The following is a 22786-nucleotide window of genomic DNA, read 5'->3' on the forward strand; positions in this document are numbered from 1 at the left end:
ATAGTGGTTTGTGGCATTGACAAAGAAGACTCTTGTGTGCTACAGCTATTACAGCTCTGTCTCTCTAGTTTCCAATTTGAGGAGTTGCTTACATGAGATGCTAGTCTTCCTCTAGCTGGTTGATCCATTCAGACAAGGCGCACAATTGCTAGAAACTGCATTGTTGTTATCTGGCTATTGTTTGATAAATAGGCTTACAGGATAGTATAATTTAAAATATAAGGAAGCTTCTCCCTTGTACCTCAGGGAGAAGGTGTGGAAGAAGATATGGAAAACCTCAGCTGGGTGATCAAGGGATGTGAAAAGCCCATAAACAGCCTGGGACGGTCAGCAGTAGGCAGTACAGTGGTGGAAACCACAGCTGGTGGCCTTGGAACCTTCAAGGTCTCACACTGCTCAGCCAGATCTGCCCACCTGTGAAGCCCTCAATGGTGAAGAGTGAGAAAAAGGTTGCATAGGATCCAGAATGGTTCTCATCTTTGTTCCTGAGTCAGAAAGCAGGAAGCACAGATGCTTCTCTGGTAATTGCACCTTAGGGTTTGTTCATATCTGGGATATGACACTGAACTTCTCTCAAGAGGCACAGTAATGTCCAAAGGCTGCTCAGAGCATGTTGTATATGGATGTGTTGTTGGAGAATTACAAACATGTACTTGTTATAGCCTCATGATTTTCCTACCTGTGAGCAACAGCAGGATGTCTGAGAAGGTGAATGGCTCATTTTCTAGATATGGCCTCCTCAAAAAAATCTCTATGCTACCCACTGTAACACTGCTGTGCATGGTCTGGGGTTCTGGCTGCTGCTCCAGGCTGTGTTGATGCCCATGAACTGTGTTGCTCTCAGAGGTCATTTGAATGTCCACCATTGCTACTACTGCCTTGTTAACGTCTGTGATCTGTGCTGCCATCTGAGCTCATGTTAATGCCCATAATCTGAGATGCTGCTTGGGGTCTTGTTGGCAGCTGTGGTCTGTGCTAACACCTGAAATTCTGTTGATATTTGTGGTCCATACTACACCAGAGGATATGTGGATCTTCATGGCCTGGGCTCCAACCTGAAGTCATGATGATCTCCATGGTCTGTGATGCAACTGGAGACAATATGGTTGTCCAGTGGTCCACAGGAAAGCATATGGAAGTCCATGATCTTGCTGTTATGGTCGGGCAAGCTTCTGTTGCAGGTATTGATGACTCTAGACTCATTCCTGAAAATTAGAAATAATGAAGCTTTCTTCAACAAACTCTTCCCTGCCCCTAACAAAAAGAAGCAGTCTCTACAGAATGTCATTTAAGAGAGTCCTTAAAAACTTTGAGAGATGCTGAAGTGTAGCTGTTTACAATCGATCGCTTCTGATGGGGGCATGGGAAAGAACTCAGTTATTTTTACCAGATAACAGGGTGTTTAGCCACTGGAAGTGTGACCATGCTCCAATGAGTATATGGGCAACACAAATTGGACTTGATATATTTTGAGGGTGGGGCACAAAGGTGGGAGAATGGACCTGGGATAAATGTGAAATGAGGGTGATCAGGGTGCATTGTGTGAAATTCTCAAATAATCAATAAAAATACTAAGCTGGAAAAATAGGGAGGAGAAAGATAGGCAAAGATCCCTCTTGATGAACAGAAATCATCTTTGGGGTGTGTGTGTGGGGGGGTAGATTTTGGCAATGTGCTTAAAAGTAGAAAGCAGATTCTTTATTTCTAAATGTTTTGTTGATAATCCAACTCCCCTGCTAGAGGATAATTATCTTTATTAGTATCAGATGCCCTGTGGGTGGGTGGGGGCTCCATTCACCTCTTGAAAAATGAACTTAGATTAAAGAAATACCTCCTCTCCTAGTTTTCTGTTATTGTCAATTCTTGGAATATAAGCCACATTCATCAGTTTATCTCTCCTTGCCCCTTTCTCATAAAAAATCAGACCTGGCAAGCTGAGCTCTGCACACTTCCCTAAGGCCTTGAATCCAACTTTGTGATGGGTTTAAGTGCTTTGTATTCTGGTGAGACTCGCAATTGCTGGATTGTGGTTTTATTAGATCCCTTTGCTTCTTGGCTCTAGGCAGAAGTATGCTTTCTTAAAATAAGAAAAAATAAAGAGGCGGGGTGAAGTGGAGAGTAAACTTAAAGAAAAAAATATAACAGGTTTGTTTTCTCTAGCAAGTATTTAGAAACTGAGTAAGTAATACAATCTCCATGTCTAACATTAATTTCTCAGTTATAACAGTCAGAGAACATTTCAGTCTAGCCTTTCTGGTTTTCCCTTACATTACAGCCTTCCATCAGTTGCATATGATTTTCAACAGTTTATCTGAGAATGAGTTTTGCCCATCAGTAGGTTAATGTTTAAGTAAGGCTAGGCTAAAACATGATGCTCCTTAGCTTAGCTGTATTACATAAATTTTTAAATGGTTATTTTTAGCTCATAATGGGCTTATTGAGATATACCATTCACAAGTTCAGAATCAAATATGTATATATTTACACAGTACTAATTTATCTATATGATTCATATATATGTGCGTACACCATAGATTCAAGTACAAAAAGGACATAGAATATCCATGTAGTTGTTACTATAAGTTTGCTACCAAAAACCCCAATAAATTTCAGTTCCTTTTCTCTAGACCGTGATATTTTCTCAGACCAGAAATGTAAATATGCTACCTTGTCTAACTTATAGAATGCATTACAACTTTTGTATGTGTGTAAGAAACACCTGCTTTCTTTAAAGATTTAACTTGAAATATCTTGGGTTATACGTAACCAATTGTAGGAACCCTCACGTGGAACATACACAAGGTTCAAGGTATCTTCTCCTAATGTCTTCAGCCCTCCTAAATCATCTAATATTGGATACTTTTTTATGTTTCTATCATTTTTCTCAAAGGAAACTTGACAGTATAATCATCATGTTCTAACTAGCAAAACACCAATATATCCCAATGGCTAGTCCACTGCAGTGTGTTTAGCTGCTGGGGAAGTGGGCGGTCAGGTGATGATGGCCCAGAATAGATCTTGCCTCCAGCTGTAATTATCTCAGCAAGTGCTGGTATCACTTTGCCCATTATTGTTTCTTTGCTTAAATTCTCCTGTGTGTCAAGACATCTCCCTGAAAGTAAACCAACAATCTTTTAAAGCTTTTGGTTGCTAAGTATTTCTTTTTTCATTTCTTAGTCTGCAAGATTCCAGGCCCCAAGTCAATGGAACTCAGGGCTTCATGTATAAACTACTGCATAAGAATGCAACTCAAAGCAAGCCAAACTGTCCTTAACCTACCCCACCGCAGATGTCCTCGTGTGCCCACTAAGGCCAGTAGAGCGCTTCCGTGACCTACATCCTGATGAAGTGGCTGATTTGTTTCAAGCGACCCAGAGAGTTGGGACAGTGGTGGAGAAGCATTTCCAGGGGACCTCCATCACCTTCTCCATGCAAGTGAGTTCACAGATTGTTCATAACTGTTTCTTTCCTTCCTTCTCAAAACTGATTTCAAGTTAAATCTTTAATCTTCCTTCTCTGTATCCTAGCTATCTTCGCAGAGAAATGGTTTTTGTGGTCTGCATATATACAGCAGCAGAAAAAATATGTTATTAATGTAAGGCAGCTTTTCTATCCATGGCCCATAAGTGGACTATGGAATGGTCTTGTAGCAAATGTCTGTCTGCAATGTTCTTTACAAAGCAGGTGGGAGTTATAGACAAAGAATTTAAGGGGATTGAATTTGTTTGATTCTCTGTTGTAATGAGACACAATCCAAAGGCAACTTGGAGGAAGAAGAGGTTTCTTTGGCTTGTTTGTCAACACTAAAGCCAATTATTGAAGAAAACTAGGACAGAAGATTAAAAGTTAGCAACATGGAGACAGAAACTGAAGCAGAGACCACAGGAAGCACTGCTCACTGGCTTGCTTCTGGGCTCACGTTCAGTTACCTACCTTTCTTAGACAGCCATGGCCACCTGCTCAGGGGTAGCTCTGCTCACAGTAAGCTAGGTCCTCATCCATCAATTAGCAAACTACAAAATGCCCCTACAGGCCATGTCCACAGACAAGTCTGATGGGGGCAATTTTTGAGATTTTTGGCTGCCCAATTGTTTCTAGGTTGTGACAAGTTGACAAAAACTAACCAGCACTGGGAATTTACCTGAGAACTAGAGCAAGAGAATTTTTTTTTCTTGTTTGTTCTTGTTTTTGTTTTTTCTGCTTTGTGGTAAGTATTCTTTGAGCATTCACAGGCTCAGCCCTTCTGTGGTTCCCATGAGAGCAGTGATCTGACAGCTAATGTGAGCCTCCTCTTCATAGTGCTTACTTTTCTCCAGATGTGATCAAACTGCATTGATGGGTCGTAGGTTGCTACAGTGAGTTTGTTGCATATAGCCTACTACAAAATGAAGACAGCCGGTTTTCAGTTACTAGAGATCTGCAAACGGAACTTCCACCAGACTCCTCAGGTTGAGAGAAGGATGTTCATGATGTTTGTCATCAGTTGGGAGCTCAGTACATTGTCAATGACCCCATGAGCCCCTTCAGATCCCTATGGATAGGGGTGGAGACAGTAGCACATGTGTAAGGGCCCTTGTGCTTAGATGCACACTAACTTCACTTCCCCCCTGGTAAGAAATCAGTGTCTTCAGCACACTGGAACTGTATCCTCAGCTCTTTACACTCACCAGCATGTCCAATACCTACATCATTTTTTCCCTCTAGTTGCCAGTCACATTGTATTCACAGTCAGGAAGCCCAGATGGAAGAGGTTTCTTCTTTTCATTTAGCACCAGGACATTGGCCCAGGGAATGCTGAGGCCCATTTTTAGCATAGATCTTTCCTCCTCAATTAGTCTAATCTATAACCTCCCTGGTAATATCTAGAGATTTGTTCAAAAACACAACTTGAGTCAACCTGACAACTAATTATTAGTCACCACACCATCCTTACACACTTTCCTTGGATTGTTGCCATAGACATCCAAAGACAACAGGTATAGAAGCCAATATATTGAAGGCTTTGACAAAAGATCTTCATCTCTTTCTCAAAACACAAATTCTGGCTTGTCTTTATGGAGAGTATCTAAGCATTCCTAGAAATACAATTTGAGACAGTACTTCAGCGTGGGGTAAGTTTATAAAACAGTTTATAAAACAGTGACAAACTGTTTCCAAGTAGACCAGGTAAAGAAAATTAATGAGAGTATGTTCCAGGAAATTCCAGTGTTGGTTATCCAAAAATAATTCCATAAATATGATACCTAACTATGGGTAGAACTGGAGCAATTTTGCATAAGTACTATTGTGAAACTGTTTTATTTAGTTTTTACTAGATATTTTCTTTATTTACATTTCACATGTTATCCTCTTTTTGCCTATCCCTTCCCCGCTCCCCCTGCTCACCAGCCCACCCACTCCCACTTCCTGGCCCTGGCAGTTTTCTATACTGGGGCATAGAACACTCACACACAGGACCAAGGGACTCTCCTCCCATGATGACTGACTAGGCCATCCTCTGCTATATATGCAGCTAAAGCAATGAATCTTACCATGTGTTTTCTTTGGTTGATAGTTTAGTCCTAGGGAGCTGTGGGGTTACTGGTTAGTTCATATTATTGCTCCTCCTATGGGGCTGCAAACCCCTTCAGCTCCTTGGGTCCTTTCTCTAGCACCTTCATTGGAGACCCTGTGCTCTGTCCAATGGATGACTGTGAGCATACGCTTCTGAATTTGTCAGGCACTGGCAGAGCCTCTCAGGAGACAGCGGTATCAGGCTCCTCTCAGAAAGCTCTTGTTGGCATCCACAATAGTGTCTGGTTTTGGTGGTGGTTTATAGCATGGATCCCCAGGTAGAGCAGTCTGAGGATGGTCATTCCTTCAGTACCTGCTTCAAACTTTGTCTCTGTAACTACTTCGATGGGTATTTTGTTCCCTTTTCTAAGAAAAATCGAAGTATCCACACTTTGGTCTTCCTTCTTCTTGAGTTTCATGTGTTTGTGAACTGTATCTTGGGTATTCCCAGTTTCTGGGCTATATCCACTTATCAGTAAGTACATATCATGTATGTCCTTTTGTGCTTGGGTTACCTCACTCAGGATGATATCCTCCAGATCCATCCATTTGCCTAAAAATTTCATAAATTTATTGTTTTTTATAGCTGCATAGTACTCCATTGTATAAATGTACCACATTTTCTGTATCCATTCCTCTGTTGAGGTACATCTAGGTTCTTTCCAGCTTCAGGATATTATAAAAACGGCTGCTATGAATATAGTAGAACATGTGTCCTTATTACATGTTGGAACATCTTCTGGGTATATGCCTATGAGTGGTGTTGCTGGCTTCTCATCTGGCTTGTCCATCTTTCTGGGGAACCACCAAACTGATTTCCAGAGTGGTTGTACCAGCTTGAAATCCCACCAACAATGGAGGAGTGTTCCTCTTTCTCCACATCCTTGCCAGTATCTGCTGTCACCTGAATTTTTTATCTTAGCCATTCTGACTGGTGTGAAGTGGAATCTCAGGGTTGTTTTGATTTGCATTTCCCTGATGACTAAAGATGTTGAATATTTTTTTAGATGCTTCTCAGACATTCAGTACTCCTCAGTTGAGAATTTTCTTTTAGCTCTGAACCCCATTTTCAATACCTTTATTGTTGAGTTCTTTGTACATATTGAATATTAGACCTCTATCAGATTTAGAATTGTTTAAGATCTTTTCCCAATGTGTTGGTTGTCTTTTGGTCTTATTGACAATGTCCTTGCCTTGCGGGAAGCTTTGCAATTTTATGAGGTCCCATTTGTCAGTTCTTGATCATACAGTGTTCTGTTTGTGAATTTTCCCCCTTTGCCCATATGTTCAAGGCTCTTCCACATTTTTTCCTCTATAAGTTTTAGTGCCTCTGGTTTTATGTGGAGTCCCTTGAGCCACTTAGACTTGAGCTTTGTACAAAGAGATAAGAATGGATCAGTTTGTATTCCACTACATGCTAACTGCCAGTTGAGCCAGCACTATTTGTTGAAAATGCTGTCTTTTTTCCACTGGATGGTTTTAGCTGCTTTGTCAAAGATCAAGTGAACATAGGTGTGTGGGTTCATTTCTGGGTCTTCAATTCTATTTCATTGATCTCCCTATCTATCACTGTACCAGTACCATGCAGATTTTATCACAATTTCTCTGTAGTACAGCTTGAGGTCAAGGATGGTGATTCCAAGAGAGATTCTTTCATTGTTGACAATAGTTTTTGCTATCCTAGGTATTTTGTTATTCCAGATGAACTTGCAAATTGCCCTTTCTAACTCTGTGAAGAATTCAGTTGAAATTTTGATGGGAATTACATTGAATCTGTAGATTGCTTTTGGCAAGATAGCCATTTTTACTGTATTAATCCTGCCAATCCATGAGGATGGGAGATCTTTCCATCTTCTGAGACCTTCTTTGATTTCTTTCTTCAGAGACTTGAAGTTCTTGTCATACAGATCTTTCACTTTCTTAGTTAGAGTCACACCAAGGTATTTTATATTATTTGTGACTATTGTGAAGGGTGTTTTTTCCCTAACTTCTTTCTTAGCCCGTTTATCCTTTGTGTAGAGAAAGGCCACTGATTTGTTTGAGTTAATTTTATATCCAGCTACTTCACTGCAGTTGTTTATCAGGTTTAAGAGTTCTCTGGTGGAATTATTAGGGTTACTCATGTATACTATCATATCATCTGCAAATAGTGATATTTTGACTTCTTCCTTTCCAATTTGTATTCATTTTCATTTGATCTTCTTTTGTTATCTAATTGCTCTGGCTCAGATTTCAAGTACTATATTAAGTAGGTAGGGAGAGAGTAGGTGACCTTGTCTAGTCCTTGATTTTAGTGAGATTGTTTCAAGTTTCTGTCCATTTAGTTTGATGTTGGCTACTGGTTTACTGTATATTGCTTTTATTATGTTTAGGTATGAGCCTTGAATTCCTGATCTTTCCAAGTCTTTTATCATGAATGGGTGTGTTGAATTTTGTCAAATGCTTTCTCAGCATTTGATGATCATTTGTTTTTTGTTTTTTTTTTTTCCTTTGACTTTGTTTATATAGTGAATTACGTTGACGGGTTTCTGTATATTGAACCATTCCTGCATCCCTGGGACGAAGCCTACTTGATCATGATGGATGATCATTTTGATGTGTTCTTGGATTTGGTTTGCAAGAATTTTATTGAGTATTTTTGCATCAATATTCATAAGGGAAATTGGTCTGAAGTTTTCTTTCTCTGTTGGGTCTTTGTGCAGTTTAGGAATCAGTGTAATTGTGGCTTCATAGAATTAATTGGGTAGAGTACCTTCTGTTTCTATTTTGTGGAATAGTTTGAGGAGTATTGGAATTAGGTCTTCTTTGAAGTTCTGATAGAGCTCTGCATTAAACCCATCTGGTCCTGGGCTTTTACTCTGAGGTAGTGTCTGTATTTGTCACTGAGGTGAGTTTCCTGTATGCAGCAAAATGTTGGGTCCTGTTTACATAGCCAGTTTATTTGTCTATGTCTTTTCATTGGGTCCATTGATGTTAAGAGATATTAAGGAAAAATAATTGTTGCTTCCTGTTATTTTTTTTTAAAGATTTATTTATTTATTATATGTAAGTACACTGTAGCTGTCTTCAGACACTCCAGAAGAGGGCACCAGATCTCATTACAGATGGTTGTGAGCCACCATGTGGTTGCTGGGATTTGAACTCCTGACCTTCGGAAGAGCAGTCGGGTGCTCTTACCCACTGAGCCATCTCACCAGCCCCGCTTCCTGTTATTTTTGTTGTTAGAGTTGGGATTCTATTCATGTGACTCCTCTTCTTCCACATTTTTCCAGGCAACTTTAGCAGGACCCTTGTTGCCATCAAACTTTCCTTTAGACTTATAGTCATCAACATCCTTCTCATTCTTTTCCTTCAGCTTTGCTGTCTTGGTGATGTAAGGCTGTTTTTTCACTGTCACTTTAGTTATTCCACATCTCACCCAGCTTTTTTGCCACATCTCCAATGGTGATGCCAGTTTTTGTGAATTTGATCTTGGGGCAGAATTCCTAGCAGAATGAGAAAAATGCAGATGTAGGCCTTTTGGGGCCATTTGGGTCCCCCTTCTTCTTGCCTCCATTAGCTGGCCCATAATCTTTCATCTCCCAATCGTAGTGGACTTTATCTGCCTTTGCCATTTCATCAAACTTTGATTTCTCTTTGCTAGACAATGGCTTTCCACCTCTCAGAGCACTTCTTGAAAAACTCCACAAAATTGACTAGAACCTCTGGGTTTTGCTTCTTATGTTCTTTCCTGCATGTCTGCCTGAAGAAGGCATAAGCAGATATCTTGCTGTTTGGTTTATTGGGGTCACCTTTAGCCATCCTGACTGTATTGTTTGTTAGTCTTGTGAAATGGTTTGAAAACTACTTCACATTCACATATGTATGTATCTCATGATCCTGTGTACCCTTTCCCACTCATACATGTGCACCTTCAAGGACAAAGAAGTGGGGTTTTACAAAGTAATCTTATCTAATCTTATCTTAATCCTCCACTATCTAATAGCTTTGGTCCTGTCTTGTTATCTTCTTAAGTATTAGTTGGGAACTATGAGATTGCTTTTAGAAGCCACTAACGATTTATGGTTCAAGTTTGAAAAGGTTTGATGTACATGTCAGACGTGTGCTTAACCTATGTCCTAAAAGGGCATGAATCCTTCCCTCCTGTCATGCTCATAGAGAAGTATATTTAGCCAAAATCACAGAGCAGTAATTCTATTTTGAAACTGTGTGTTGCAAAGAAGTTTGCTACCTTCTCTTTAGAAGACCTGCTTTCATTTTACTCCACTTGGAGACTGAGTCTGTGTGCTTATTTTCAGCAGTGACACAGACAATTGACAATAATCCTATTGACTGTGAGAAGCCAGGAGGAGGAAGGGATACATGCAAGGGGGTCTACCCATAACAGTCACTTTACTTTTCTGGCTCAAGGTCAGGAGAACTTGAAAAGACTGTTTCATCTGAACTTCATCTTCTTGCTTAAAGGATTTCTTGAGGAGAAACTGAATCAGGTACTAATTAAATGACTTCTGATTTAAAGATAACTAAACCATGATACTTTGCCTCCCCAAACATCTTCAGTCTTATTTTTAATGTGATTAAAACCATAGATGAAACCAAAGAGCATGAAAAATAGAAAGGAGTGGCCTGCTGGATAATTCATATCATTTTTCACATAACTCGTCACTCAGAAAGAAATGGGGACCTGTCTGGTCCCACACATTTGAAATGAATGGTCCCCATGAGACTACTACAAATTAACACACAATGAAATTGGATCTAAATTATTAATGGGCAATATTTCTGAATAAGCAGGCAATGCCATCAGTCAGTTCTCACCCCAACTCCATTTCTTTTTTCTTCCTCTTTTTCTAGGATGGCCCTGAAGCTGGACAGACTGTGAAGGTGAGTGCTTATTATGTGCACACAAATTAATACAAGTGATTATGGGAACTAATAAAAAACCACAACGAGCCATTTGCAGCACAAGGCTCTTTCATTATGTTATCTTCGAGGTCAGAGAGACCCTCGGTGTTAGAGCCATAAATCCTGACATTATAAACTGTGCCAAACAGTATGTTTCCCATTAGTTTACAAGACATTTACCCTTTGTAGTAAAATTATTACTGTGCAATTGCTAAAACAGAAACTAAACAGAGGAGTCCTAAAACATAACAGGGCACGTAGATCAACTTCCTGTGGGCTATATGGGTCCTGTATAGACTAAGGCACCTGGTATATCTTTAGCTCTTAGCACAATGTAATTTTATTTGTTCCTTCTGAGTAAAGGGGCATCCTGGTGTGTGTCAAGTGCCTCCCTTTCCACCGGTCTTCTCCTTAGGCACACACAGTTCTCTTCTCTCTAGCTACTAAATACCAAAGATCAAACTTAATGGGATCAATGGAGTTCAAAATGGTTTTAAAGTGTGCTCGAGAGGAAAGGAGGATTTAGTATGATAGCCTCTGATCATAGTCAAACTAAAATCCTGGCAGGTTATGAAGCAAGAATCCAGCTTCTTTCACAGAAATGTGAATTCCTGTGGTTAGGTTCAATGCTTAAGTGATAGAGAAGGATGGGTTTTATGGTGGTAACAATAAGAAGCAAGTTACAATATGCTGCGGATGTCATACATGGGGAAATAGAGCTTTTGGGTCTCCTGGCTGGCCTTGACTGACAAGGTAACTTGGTACCAAGTCATACCAACTAAATATGGTGACTTTCTGATCTTAGTTTGTATTGGCTCCAGTGTATAACTATAGTGAAACTTTGCAAATAGGATATCTGGGAAATTTCATTGGGACTGAATGTCTCAAAGGGAAATCTAAAAAATTCCAAATAACCAAAAAGAGTGGCCCCAATTTCTCCAAACACATGACATGGAAAACTGGACAAAGGATAGGGACATTAAACTTTCATCCATTTCTCTGTCCCCTCCCCCCATGTTAGGCAGATGTTAAAAGAGGATGCAAAATCAGTGTTTTTGGCTTTGAAACTGATTCTTGAAATGTAAAGGTATACCTTTACATTTCAAGCTTGGCTACCAGAGTTCTAAAACTCAGAATTCAAATGTAAATTTAAAATGCACTGAGTTAGTTAACGTGCATGGTAAAATATTTCTTTGGTGCAGTTTCTGAAGCCACTGACTGCACTGGAGGCAAGCAGTGGCACAGGCTGCACAACTGTATAGTACAACACACAAATTTATAGCACACATATTAAACATAGCTGAAATTCATGTGAACAGGCAGATTATGTGCTCTAAAGATTTTATTTCAAAATTCTAAAGGGGCATTTACATTATTCTCTATAAAAATGGGCTTGAATAGAAAAACGTAACTTCAAAGTTGTTAAGGACAGAGGATGAACTAGACAGTGACTGCTAATGCCTGTCTCTTGTGGTTGATAGATGTTATGCTATTTGGGAGATGTAGATTGTTATTTTATTGTTTTTTTTTTAATTACGTAATAAGCATTGAGAGTCCAGCAGGGCTGAAGACCATGGCTATAGAGTTTCAGACGCCAATAGCAGTTTCATCACACTTACCTGAACAAATTGTCAAGTTTCTGTTAGCTTTAATCGTGGTGATAGGGGATTGACTTATAATATAAAGCACCATGTGTGAATTACTGAATGTTCTTACTATAACCCACTCTGTTTAGCTTAAGCTAATTTCTGTAAATAATTGTATCCCTTTAAAAGAAATAAGAATATTACATTTTGAAAATTTTTTGTTGTTTCTAGACTGGTCACAGCATTTCCCCAGTATAAAATGTGTTGTGGGGTTAACTCACATCCCTTTTGGAACATAATTCATAAAAAAAAATCATCACACATACACACACACACACACACACATCTTACCTGCACTTGACAGTGAACTTTTGTTACTGTTACCCTAAGTCCTCCTATCTACAAGTTATCAAATTTTGATCTTTACACCACCTTGCATGAAATTTTACCTGGAAGTCAGCTAAACAATAGTCACTACCACAGAGACAAGTACTCTCAGCTGTTATTTTAATAGAATCTAATAATTCACAATGGCATGGGCAGAAGAGAGAGCCCTCATTATTATTAAGAAATATACCTGGTATCTTTTTTTTTTTCAGACGATTATATTTTTCAGCCTTGGTACTTTCGGGTGACAGAGTAGCTCATAGATGGTGTTCTTGTAAGCAGGATGCATGGAATCCAGCCCTGCTGCACTAGCAGCTTCTCCAGAGAGTATAGCAACACCTTCAGAATCCAGCTGTCCCAGTTGGATAGTTCTTGTCAAGGCTGGAAGTATTTCATGTTATAAAATTCACACAGCTACACATTTTGAAGGGAGGTTGGTCAGCCTACCATGGAAAGTATGGGGCCTTTCTTTTTTTTTTTTTTTTTAATTAGTCTGAGCCTGAGATTCTTAGTGCTGTCTTATGTCTGATTCCTGGGTTCTAATCCACTTTTGTCTCATGCCAGGTAGTAATAGAAATAAGCCTACTAATGGCCTTTTTCCCTGAAGCAAGTATTGCTATTGTTAATGAGGGCACACCACTGAGTTAGCCTCTTGAACAGGATGGTGCTTCAGGGAAATTTTTTCCTGAGACTTTAGACTCTGCCTAGCAATGCACAGGCTGGCCTGGCTTACTCAGTAAGACCCTTGTAACAAGGAAAGGAAAATATTGAAGTAAAAAGTGATCTCTTATTTCATAATTGATTATTTGGCTTCCTTCTCGAGTTTAAAAATAGAACACTTCTGGGCATGGGGTGATTATTGCAGTGATGTGGATATCCTACAGGTTTGAAAACTAACCTCTTTCTGTTCTCCGCTACTCAGCCCTTCCCTGAAACCCACCCAAGCTGCCCTGGTGAACCTCATGGTCCCTTTTCTGTTGTCTAGCTGGATTCCTATCAAGGAATTTTTCATTATCTCTGACACAGTGGCTTGTTTACGTATGCTCCTTTGTTCCTTTGTTCCCTGTTGTTTCTTTTGTCTCCAGGGAGTATATATACACTTTGTGATTTTGGATGATACATAGAATGCATTGCCCTTGGCCTCTGGAATGGTTTACCATGAATGGAACTGGGGAAAATGGGAGGAAGAAGGTCCCTTTTTAGACCTATTCCACTGTCCTCCTTTGAAATTAGTAATCAAAGAATGATGTGATCTACTTGCTCCAAAGGAGGTATAATGCAGTCCCTCAGAAAGTGACTGCCTTTTGCAGGCATACTGTGAATGCTGACCAAGCAGGCCTTGATGAGTCACCTGGGCTTATCACTGTTAGATCCAAGTGCTACTTTCTCTTCCCATCACTTCCTCCTGCCTGTAAAGATACTTTGTCCTGTTTCTTTTGCTGTTTGTATCTGGAGCTGCCCTCAGCCTAGAAAATTTACCTCAACTGAGTGTGCAACAGTTTTCCTTTCTCAATCTGAACCACCACTGTGGTGATCGAGTAATAGGACTGATAGAGTATTTCTCTCCATACTTCAGCTGTGGTGCCATTTTGATGGAGACACTGGGACCTTCTGTGTGGAGACAATTATCTACTCCCATGTTTCTATCTTTAGTCATCCTACAGGAAGTAGGTGATGTTGTATACGTGTTTTCCATTGTGCAGTCAGACATCCAGATTTCCTGAAATGTCTATGAAATATCCCCCATGTATTGTGGTCATCACAATACATGGTATTGTGGTCATCACAATACATGGTATTGTGGTCATCACAATACATGGTATTGTGTGAATTTTCCATAAATTATATTCTTAAATCCAAATCCTGAGTGTAATTCTAGCCAATCAGAAGTCCTAATGCTTATTCATTTCTTCAAAAGGGTTGCTTTCTAATGAGCTTAGTGGGAAGCATCTTCTTGATGCTGTTGCATGACCGTCTTTGGGTAGAGGATATTGTAGGTGCATTAAGGAAAGCGATTTATCCCAGATGGGTACTTGCAGGTCCTCGTCCATGTTTATTTATAGTATGGGGGTGCTGTACTTGAAGGTTTAATTTTTATACTATTAAGGTAGAAAATATTTCTTAATAACTGTTGAAATATTAGGAATTACTTCCGACATTACTCCAGCAGAAAAAGAGGTGTGTTCTTTAAAGAAATATTATCAAAAACTGTCTTTAATCTCCTGTAGCCTCTTTTTGTTTCCTGGATCATGTCCTACACATGACATGGAGATCTGGTTATCTTATATTTTAGTGCACAAAGAGGACACTTAGCTGTCAATAAAATGAGAGACTTGATGGAATGTGGCATGTCAGAAGTGCCATGTAAAGGTGAGCTCTATAACTTTGCCTCTCTGGAACAGGCTCTGAACTGTGAGCCCTGATTTTCTCATTTTCCAAATGGAAACTATTGAATTGTTTGGTGATGAGAAGAGGCTGACATGAACACATAAGGAATATATTAGATACTGGGTAGGATTTATTCACATATATGTGATTTGAACCCAGATAACCTCCTTTAAGTCCCAGCCGTCTCACCACATGCTGTCACTGGTATTTGTGTGTACTTGTAGCTCTGTGTGTGTGTGCATGTGTTTGTATATGTGTGTGTGCATGTGTATGCCTGTGTATATGTATAAGTGAATGCTATGTGAGTATAAGTGTATGTATGTATGTGGTGTGTGCATGAGTGTGTGTATCTATATGTGAGTATGTATGTGTTTGTTCATGGATGCTACAGATAACTTTGGGCATCATTTTTCAGTGTCTTTCTAACTTGGATTTTATTGCATCAGGGTCTCTCATTGACCTGGATCTCAAAAAGTACAATCAGCTACATGGCCAGCAAGCCCCAGTGATCATTTTGTCTTGCTATTTCAATGCTGGGATTACAAGTACACATACTATATTTAGGTTTTTTACATGCACATTATAGTCATAGAAGCCAGGTCCTAATGCTTGGATAGCAAGCCCTTTACTGATTAAGCTATCTCACGGTCCTATTTTTCTTTTTTGTATTCGTCTATGCCTATTTGTGTATGTGACATGTTGACATTTGTGTTTGTGAATCCCGGTATACTCAAACCAGATGGGCACAGGGCATATGTAGGGATCAGAGTATAGTCTTCGGTAAGAGTTCTCACCTTCTAACTTGAGACAGGTGTTCTCTCTCTCTCTCTCTCTCTCTCTCTCTCTCTCTCTCTCTCTCTCTCTCTCTCTGTGTGTGTCTCCCTCTCCCTCTCCCTCTCCCTCTCCCTCTCCCTCTTCTTCTCCCTCTCCATATGAAAACCTAAACCTACCTGGCCTATGAGCTTCTTGAGACTTTGCTGTCTCCATCTCTCATCTCTCTATAGCATGGTGAGATAACTGATGTACCTGCTGCGCATTGCTTACGTGGCTTCTGAGGATTCAAACATAGGTCTTTATACTATGTAACAAGGATCTTCACCCACTGATCCATTTCCCAGTACCAGTACACCAGTGTATACCAGTAGTATTGGTGTACTAATTATTTAATCTCAAATCAAGATCATTCAGATTCCAGATAAAAGACACATAACCTTTATTCTTGTAATAAGTATTTATAGTACTGGAGTTGGGCAGATATCTGCCCCCTAGGCTATTAGAATATACTTCTCCATCAATAAGCCCAAGTTTCAATTTGCCATGTTCCATCTGGGCAGCTCTTAACTCCAACTGGCACAATATCCTTGTGCCATATTTTCATGATTCCTGCCCTGTGTCTTCTTGTTCTCTCTCTGTCTTCTCTTTCTCCTTCCCTGTGGCTTCCTGCCTCTAACATCAAGCCCAGGAACCCAAAACCCCACCTATATCTCTTTTTCCCAGCTAGAGACTGGAGTCATATTTATGCACCAATCAAGATAACTTGGGATGGGAGCGAGGTTATAGAGTGTGACTTGGATCTACTTGCCAATTCTCTCGTCCCTGGGGACAACCAGGTCTTGGGTATCAGTATTTACCATTACAATAACTAGCAAAATATCATATCTCAACAATTATTTTCTGTAATATGTTTTGCTTTCTTCTTTTTAAAAATTTTAATATCTGTTTGTTTGCTTGAGAGAGTATCTGTCTATATAGTCCTAGTCCTATATAGTCCAGTCCTATTCTGGAACTCATTATGTAGATCAGGCTAGCTTTGAACTCAAAGAGATCTGTCTCATCTTTCTGCTGAGTGGTGAGATTAAAGGTATGCACCACTAAAACTGGATTTTTAAATTAATAACAATTTCACTAGTATTTTTTAACCTTTATTTAACCTTGGATATAGATGGACCTTAGTGTGAGCCTGACATGGGAATTGTGGCTCCACGCTGACTTTGTTAATATGCACTACATTTTCTCACAACTAGTTACTGCCCAGTAGCTTAAATTTTTGAAGAGCTTTTGATCTGATCATATAACTTGGGGTTTTTGAAACAAATGGTTTAAATTTGTTATGATAAATGACACTCGAGCTGGGTATGGTGACACACTATAACTCCATCATTTGGGAGGCAGAAGCTGAGAAGCAAGTTCAAGACTCACTTGAATTAAAAAGCAAGGCTTTACCTTTTTCACTCCCTTGCCCCCGCCTCTTCATACTTGTGGACATACATACACTGAACACACATCCACACTTACACACTCCCATAAGCACACAAACACACACATATCGTATATGAAACAATTTGAAAATTCAAAAATGTACATTCTTAATTGGAAAATGACTATTTTTCTTGATTTACTCATTGTCTGTTCTGAATATTGGTGTGTCTGATTATTTCCTGTGAATGGATCAATAGTGCCCAGAAAACTTGTCTAAAGTGGGTTTCCACTAGAAAACCTTGTCCCCTGTGCTGATTTCATCAGTGGGGGTGGATGCAGAAGTTTGTTTTGACAGATATCATGACGATTCTGAGGCATCTTACATCCTGAGGCAAATCTATGAAAGGATAATGAGAAACAGACATGGAAGATTGTCCATGGACTCAGCATCTTCATCCCAGACTTATTGTAAAGGATGATGTTGTGTGCACAGGGTGGGGAAACCCATAGCTTGATAATGAAAAAAATTTGGGTCTGTTATTTATTATTTTCATTTGAAATGAAATTTCCAGAGAGCTTCAATCTGCCACAAGTCTTTTATCCTCTGATGAAAGCCACCGTGAATGTTGCCTTGTCTCTGTTTATACCTAATGCATGTATTTACTGCCGGAAGAATTAGTGTCTTCAGGATGCAGTAGCTTTTATCTTGTAGAATTGCCTTATAATTTGCATCTGTTCCTAGAGTAAATCTAATTTGACTGAGCTCAATAAACCAAACACAGTTGCGATATTCAGTAGACATTTCGAGTGTACTTACTGGGACTGGCTACTTTGAAAAGTGGCAGAGCTCCAGGCCCACTCGCCTGTTGATCTGATGCTTTTCTCCAAACCCTTGAACACTAGCTCTCCTGGCCAAAGAAGACACCAATGTCCTCCTTAGGAAACACTTTTGTTCCTCTTTAACCTTCAAGTTTCCTCCTAAGTAGGTATCAAAAGAGTAAAATTTTACTTTTCTTTTGTTTAGTGTTCATCACAGTGGTTTTTATTTATCAATGTGTCTGTTACCTTCCTCTTACAATGTCTGTCCTTCCATTTATCCCCATTAAGGGCAGTGAAGGAAGAACATTTTGAGGATCTGTGCCCCTTGGCAGTTACGAAGGAGATAGCAATGAAAACAATCTTTGGGTGTGATTGAGATTGACAATCAGGAATTCTAAGGCAGAGTAGGAAAAGGCTGGCAAAGAAAAGGCAAGAAGGATAGAAAGGACAGGCGCAGGGGCCCAGATGTGTTTCTGCAGAGAAAGCCTCAAGTAGTAAGTAGCAAGTACACGGTCTGCAGAAGAGAGGTGGAGCCTGAACGCAGAAGAGGAAGTGGAAATCAAGGAAGGCTGTAGAAGAACCTAGTTAGCAATGAGAGTCCTCATTATTCTAAGGCAAGCACAAGGATATAGAACCAATCTGTGTTGCAGAGAACATAATATTTATACAACCTCTCCTCTTCTGGAACATTGTTTGTTGTGCTGATGAGAAGTTCCTTTCTTTTCCTGCTGTTTCTCTTCTGAGCTTTAGCAGCCTCTTCTATCACCCAGACCTTACCCAGATGTTTCCTTTCGATCATCTCACCCACAGAGTAGTGATCTAGAATGAATGTCCCTCTTTCTAGGTATACTTCATTCTCCTAGAGAAGGGGAAAGATTCAATACTTCTCCATTTCCACTTTGACTAAGTTGTATTTGCATAATGTCTGTTGGGTCATAACAAAGGAAATCCAAGGTCTGAGATATTTTCATGCTGTAACTTTTTTAGATTGTAGTTTTTATGTCTTACATTTGGTGACTAACCAGGAAAGGATGGAAGCAGGGGGTTCCACTGGCTGGAAAGAAATGCAAGGCTGTTAAGATACAATTAGAGGAGATGACTCCAGGACCAGACTGCCCAGTTTCAAACACAGATGCTTCACCTGCCAAGTGCATCTACCCTCTGTAAGCTAAGTTTTCCAAAGCCCAATATCCATTTACACATTCATCAAATGGGGGGTTTCACTGGCCTTTCAATGCCTTCTAGGGATACTGAAAGGATCAAATGGATGATTATGTGTCCAAGCTCTTAAAACTGTGCCTTGCACATAGTGAAGTCTCAAAAAAAATGATATAAGCTTTTATAATTTCTACTTGAATTTCTCTGTAGCTCTCAAAGTTAGGCATTAATATTTTACACAGGAACAGCTGAGGTTTACAGAGAAAATTCACTTACCTAAATGCATACCTAACAGGTAATAAGATTAGGAAATCAAACCCATGCCAGAGGAAAGACTCACATCCTCTGTGTATCATGTGGGTAGTGTGTTCCTTCAAAAATTTTAGTCATCCTATCAGTACAACCAGCAATATTTGAGAAGAGGGAGAGGTTGTATAAATATTATTTTCACTGCAACACAAATTGATGCTATATCCTTTTGCTTGGCTTAGAATAATGTTGGCTTCCACCCAAAAATACCCCAAGGACTGTCATTTTTAACTAGATTATGCAGGTGAAGATTAACAAAGCAAAACATCACTTCATTGCTGTGTGTCCACTTAAAGTAGAATTATATGTTTTAGGTGTTTAATTTTTCATTAGTGCTCCCAACAAATTCCACCAGTAATTACAGGCCCTGACTTACAGTGGAGTCAGCATTGAGTGTTCTAATTTTGTTGTGAGATCTGTAATGCAGATGTAGCAAACAGGACAGATGTGTTCTGACTGTCAGTTTTTTAGTATTCAGTAGACTTTCCCCTGAAGTTTATATTGGGGATTCCTGTATAATCACTGGGAAAAAGACTGTCTCAAGCAAGAGAGATGTTATGTAGACTCTAAGATCCCAACCAACTGTAAAACCTTATTATTCAGAATCATCTTTTCCCTCTGTTGGTACAGTAAAACTCAGTTACTCACTGCTACCATTTTTGTTTTGGGATAGACATTTGGTGCTCCAAAAACAATCACTGAAGGGGTTTTGAAGCTGGTAAAGTGTTTGCCTCAAAAGCATAAGGACCTGAGTTTTAGCCCACCAAATTCTATTATTAAATCTAAGCCTGGTGGCACATCCATGTGCTTGAGATGCAGGGACAGGCAGTCTCTCTGAGACTCATGGGTCAGCAAGCTTAGCCTATGTGAGGATTCTAGGCTAGTAAGAGACCCTGTCACAAGACATAAAAGTGAATTGTATTTGACAACACCACCCACAAGACTCTGAGACTTTTCTGTAGCCTCATGCAACACTCACATGACACACAGGAACACTCAGACATACACATGTACAAAATAACATTAGCCATTAAGCATTGATTCTCACCATCTTATATTTCAAGCCTAGACAATTTTGTTTTAAATTATCTAAACCTATGTAATCAGTTCCTTCCAACATCAGATTTTTAAGCTTGTCATATCTAACAATGGGCTTGCAGAACTCTGGGACCAGCTAAAATAACTGTGCCCAGTTAATCACGTGAAAAATGTTCAATGGTTTTATTTAAATGCAAGAGGCCAGGTTAGTCTCAGTAGACAAGCTCTTTGTTACCATGAATCTTCTATGAATGTTCAGTGCTCAATGAGAGCCCAGAAAAGATGTGTGCTGTGATAGAAACTGGACACTCAGCTGAAATAAGTCCAGATGTTATGAGATTTTATCTCGAGTTATTAATAGCTAAAAATAATAAAATAGAAGACAAGATTGCCTTGAGCTACCTCTCTAAGTTTTAAAACTATATATTGCTTAGAAATTGCCTCTGGGTGGAGACAGTAGACGGGACTCACAGAGGGAGGTAAGGGCTCTTCAGCTGACCTAAATCTGTAGCAGTTCATTTCCAAACCAGTAATGTATCTCCAGTTGCTGATCATAATACTCCAATTTTAAAATATTCATATTTTATGGTTTATTAATATAAAAGAAAAATGTATAGTTATCTTAGTAATTTTTGTTTCACATGGGGCCCATTGAAAGCCTATTTCACCAAGCTATGTGTATTATAATTTATTGCATTTGAGTTATTATCTATAGCATGTAAATGCTCTTCATACCCCTGAATCCAAATCTCTGATGACAGGAATCATGGCAGAGTTCTTCAGTGCCACAGTTAGATGTTGTCCAGATTTATAATCTGCTCTCTCATTTATTTTTATAAATACACTTTGAATCTGGCCCTAAATGACCTGACTTGACTCTTAACCCTGTATTCATCTTGAATTATTCAGTTCCTTCCAGAGGTCCCTCTTTATCCTTTATACCAGAACGGTTAATAAAGTAATTCCCAAGACTCAAAAAGCTGCTGGTAAAGGTAAGGATTTGAGGACTGAGCCTGGTGCAAGAGGGAATATGTATAATGAATTATAGCCCTGTAAAGCTGTTGAGCCACAGATATGTAGAAACCAAGGGATGTCCTCCCTAATGACTAAAAGCATATGAGGTTTTTGAGACTCTGATGAGCCTCACACCAAATACAGTGAAATATCCACACCCCACTTCCTTGTGAATCATGTCAGTTCTGGGAACGGATGTTTTTGAAATTTAACCCTATGCCAATATAATATTTCAACTTTAGAGGGAAAAGACAAACAGTGATTCGAAATCCTGTGTTCCATCAATATAGAAATAATGTACTTGGTTCCCAATACGGAAGTTGCCATTTCTTTGGTCTGATGTATTTTCTAGCAATAGAATTTTCTACCTCCTGATATAATAGAAAAGGCAAGCATGGGGTTCTTTAAGATGTTGACCTTGCCTTAAATGGCTAAGGAAAATAAACAACAGTGAGTAAACAACCAAAACCTCCTTTTCTTCATAATGAAATCCATTTATCCTAATGTTCACATTCAGATCTCTCACTCTGGGTTTAGATATCTGTTCCATGAAAAAGAAATGGCTTCTAATGCTATCTATCCTACTGCTCTGAAAAATGGCCCAAGAGGGGCTTTTATTTGTGTTTCAAATCATCTGTTGGTTGTAAATGGTATAAATTCCAAAATGCAATCATTTTCTAGCATTACAATTTTGATGTTACTGTTCAGTCATGAAAAGCATAAATGTGATTCTAAACTCAGATCCACCATCAACTGGCCATCGATGAAGCTTATTCTTAAGGAAGACACTCGAAGCTTAGGCCTTAAGAGAATTCTGGGAGGCCTAGTGACCTTGGAAATCAGATATTTTCTTTTACAGTACAATCTCCCTCTTCCAGCAAATGTGTGTGCACATCTGTGTGTGTGTGTGTGTGTGTGTACACACACACACATACACACATATAGACACACAGAGACAGAGAAAGAGAGGGAGAAACATTTTGTAATCCAGGATACAGTGCGGGGACTGTTTCCAGTTCTGCACAGCTCTCATTTGGAATTGATGCTGACAATTGCCTCAGCATGCGAGTTACCCCATTCCTGCCTCAAAGGGAAAGAAACATTTTGCCTCTCCTGTCTACCTCCTTGGCATTCACCCTTTAAGCCCAGCCTTGGAAGTAAATGGCCCAAGCTGTAGAAGTTCTGTAGTTCACACTGAGTTCCTTTCCCAGTAATTATCTGTGGAGACCCTACTTTATAACAGTCATTGCTAGTCTCTGGGCTAGAGTGCAAGGAAGGTCAGCCAAGAGATACTCTTAGTTTCACATCTGTACTTCCAACAACCAAGTGGACAAAGAAATCACTGCAGATGTAACCAGGTGTTATGAAATGGAATAACACATAGGGAAAAAAGTAGGAGTCATGAGGATGCTTGATTTGCAGAGACAGAA

General features: G+C 39.5%; 1 protein-coding gene and 1 pseudogene across 3 annotated transcripts in view; one reads left to right on the plus strand and one right to left on the minus strand.

Moving 5' to 3' along the window:
* The window catches only part of Fhit (fragile histidine triad diadenosine triphosphatase), a 1639467-nt gene that overhangs the window by 1313924 nt on the left and 302757 nt on the right, over nt 1-22786 (plus strand). For all 3 annotated transcript variants that reach the window (XM_085828369.1, XM_085828370.1, XM_085828371.1), the window contains exons 6-7: nt 3290-3435; nt 10408-10437. In XM_085828369.1, the coding sequence (XP_085684495.1) occupies nt 3290-3435; nt 10408-10437 (176 nt within the window). The remainder of the gene's footprint in view (nt 1-3289; nt 3436-10407; nt 10438-22786) is intronic.
* On the minus strand, nt 8789-9354 carry LOC110309602 (high mobility group protein B3 pseudogene; annotated as a pseudogene).

Source organism: Mus caroli, unplaced genomic scaffold, assembly GCF_978045245.1.
Source record: "Mus caroli unplaced genomic scaffold, Mus_caroli_1 scaffold_12, whole genome shotgun sequence".
Classification (NCBI taxonomy): domain Eukaryota; kingdom Metazoa; phylum Chordata; class Mammalia; order Rodentia; family Muridae; genus Mus; species Mus caroli.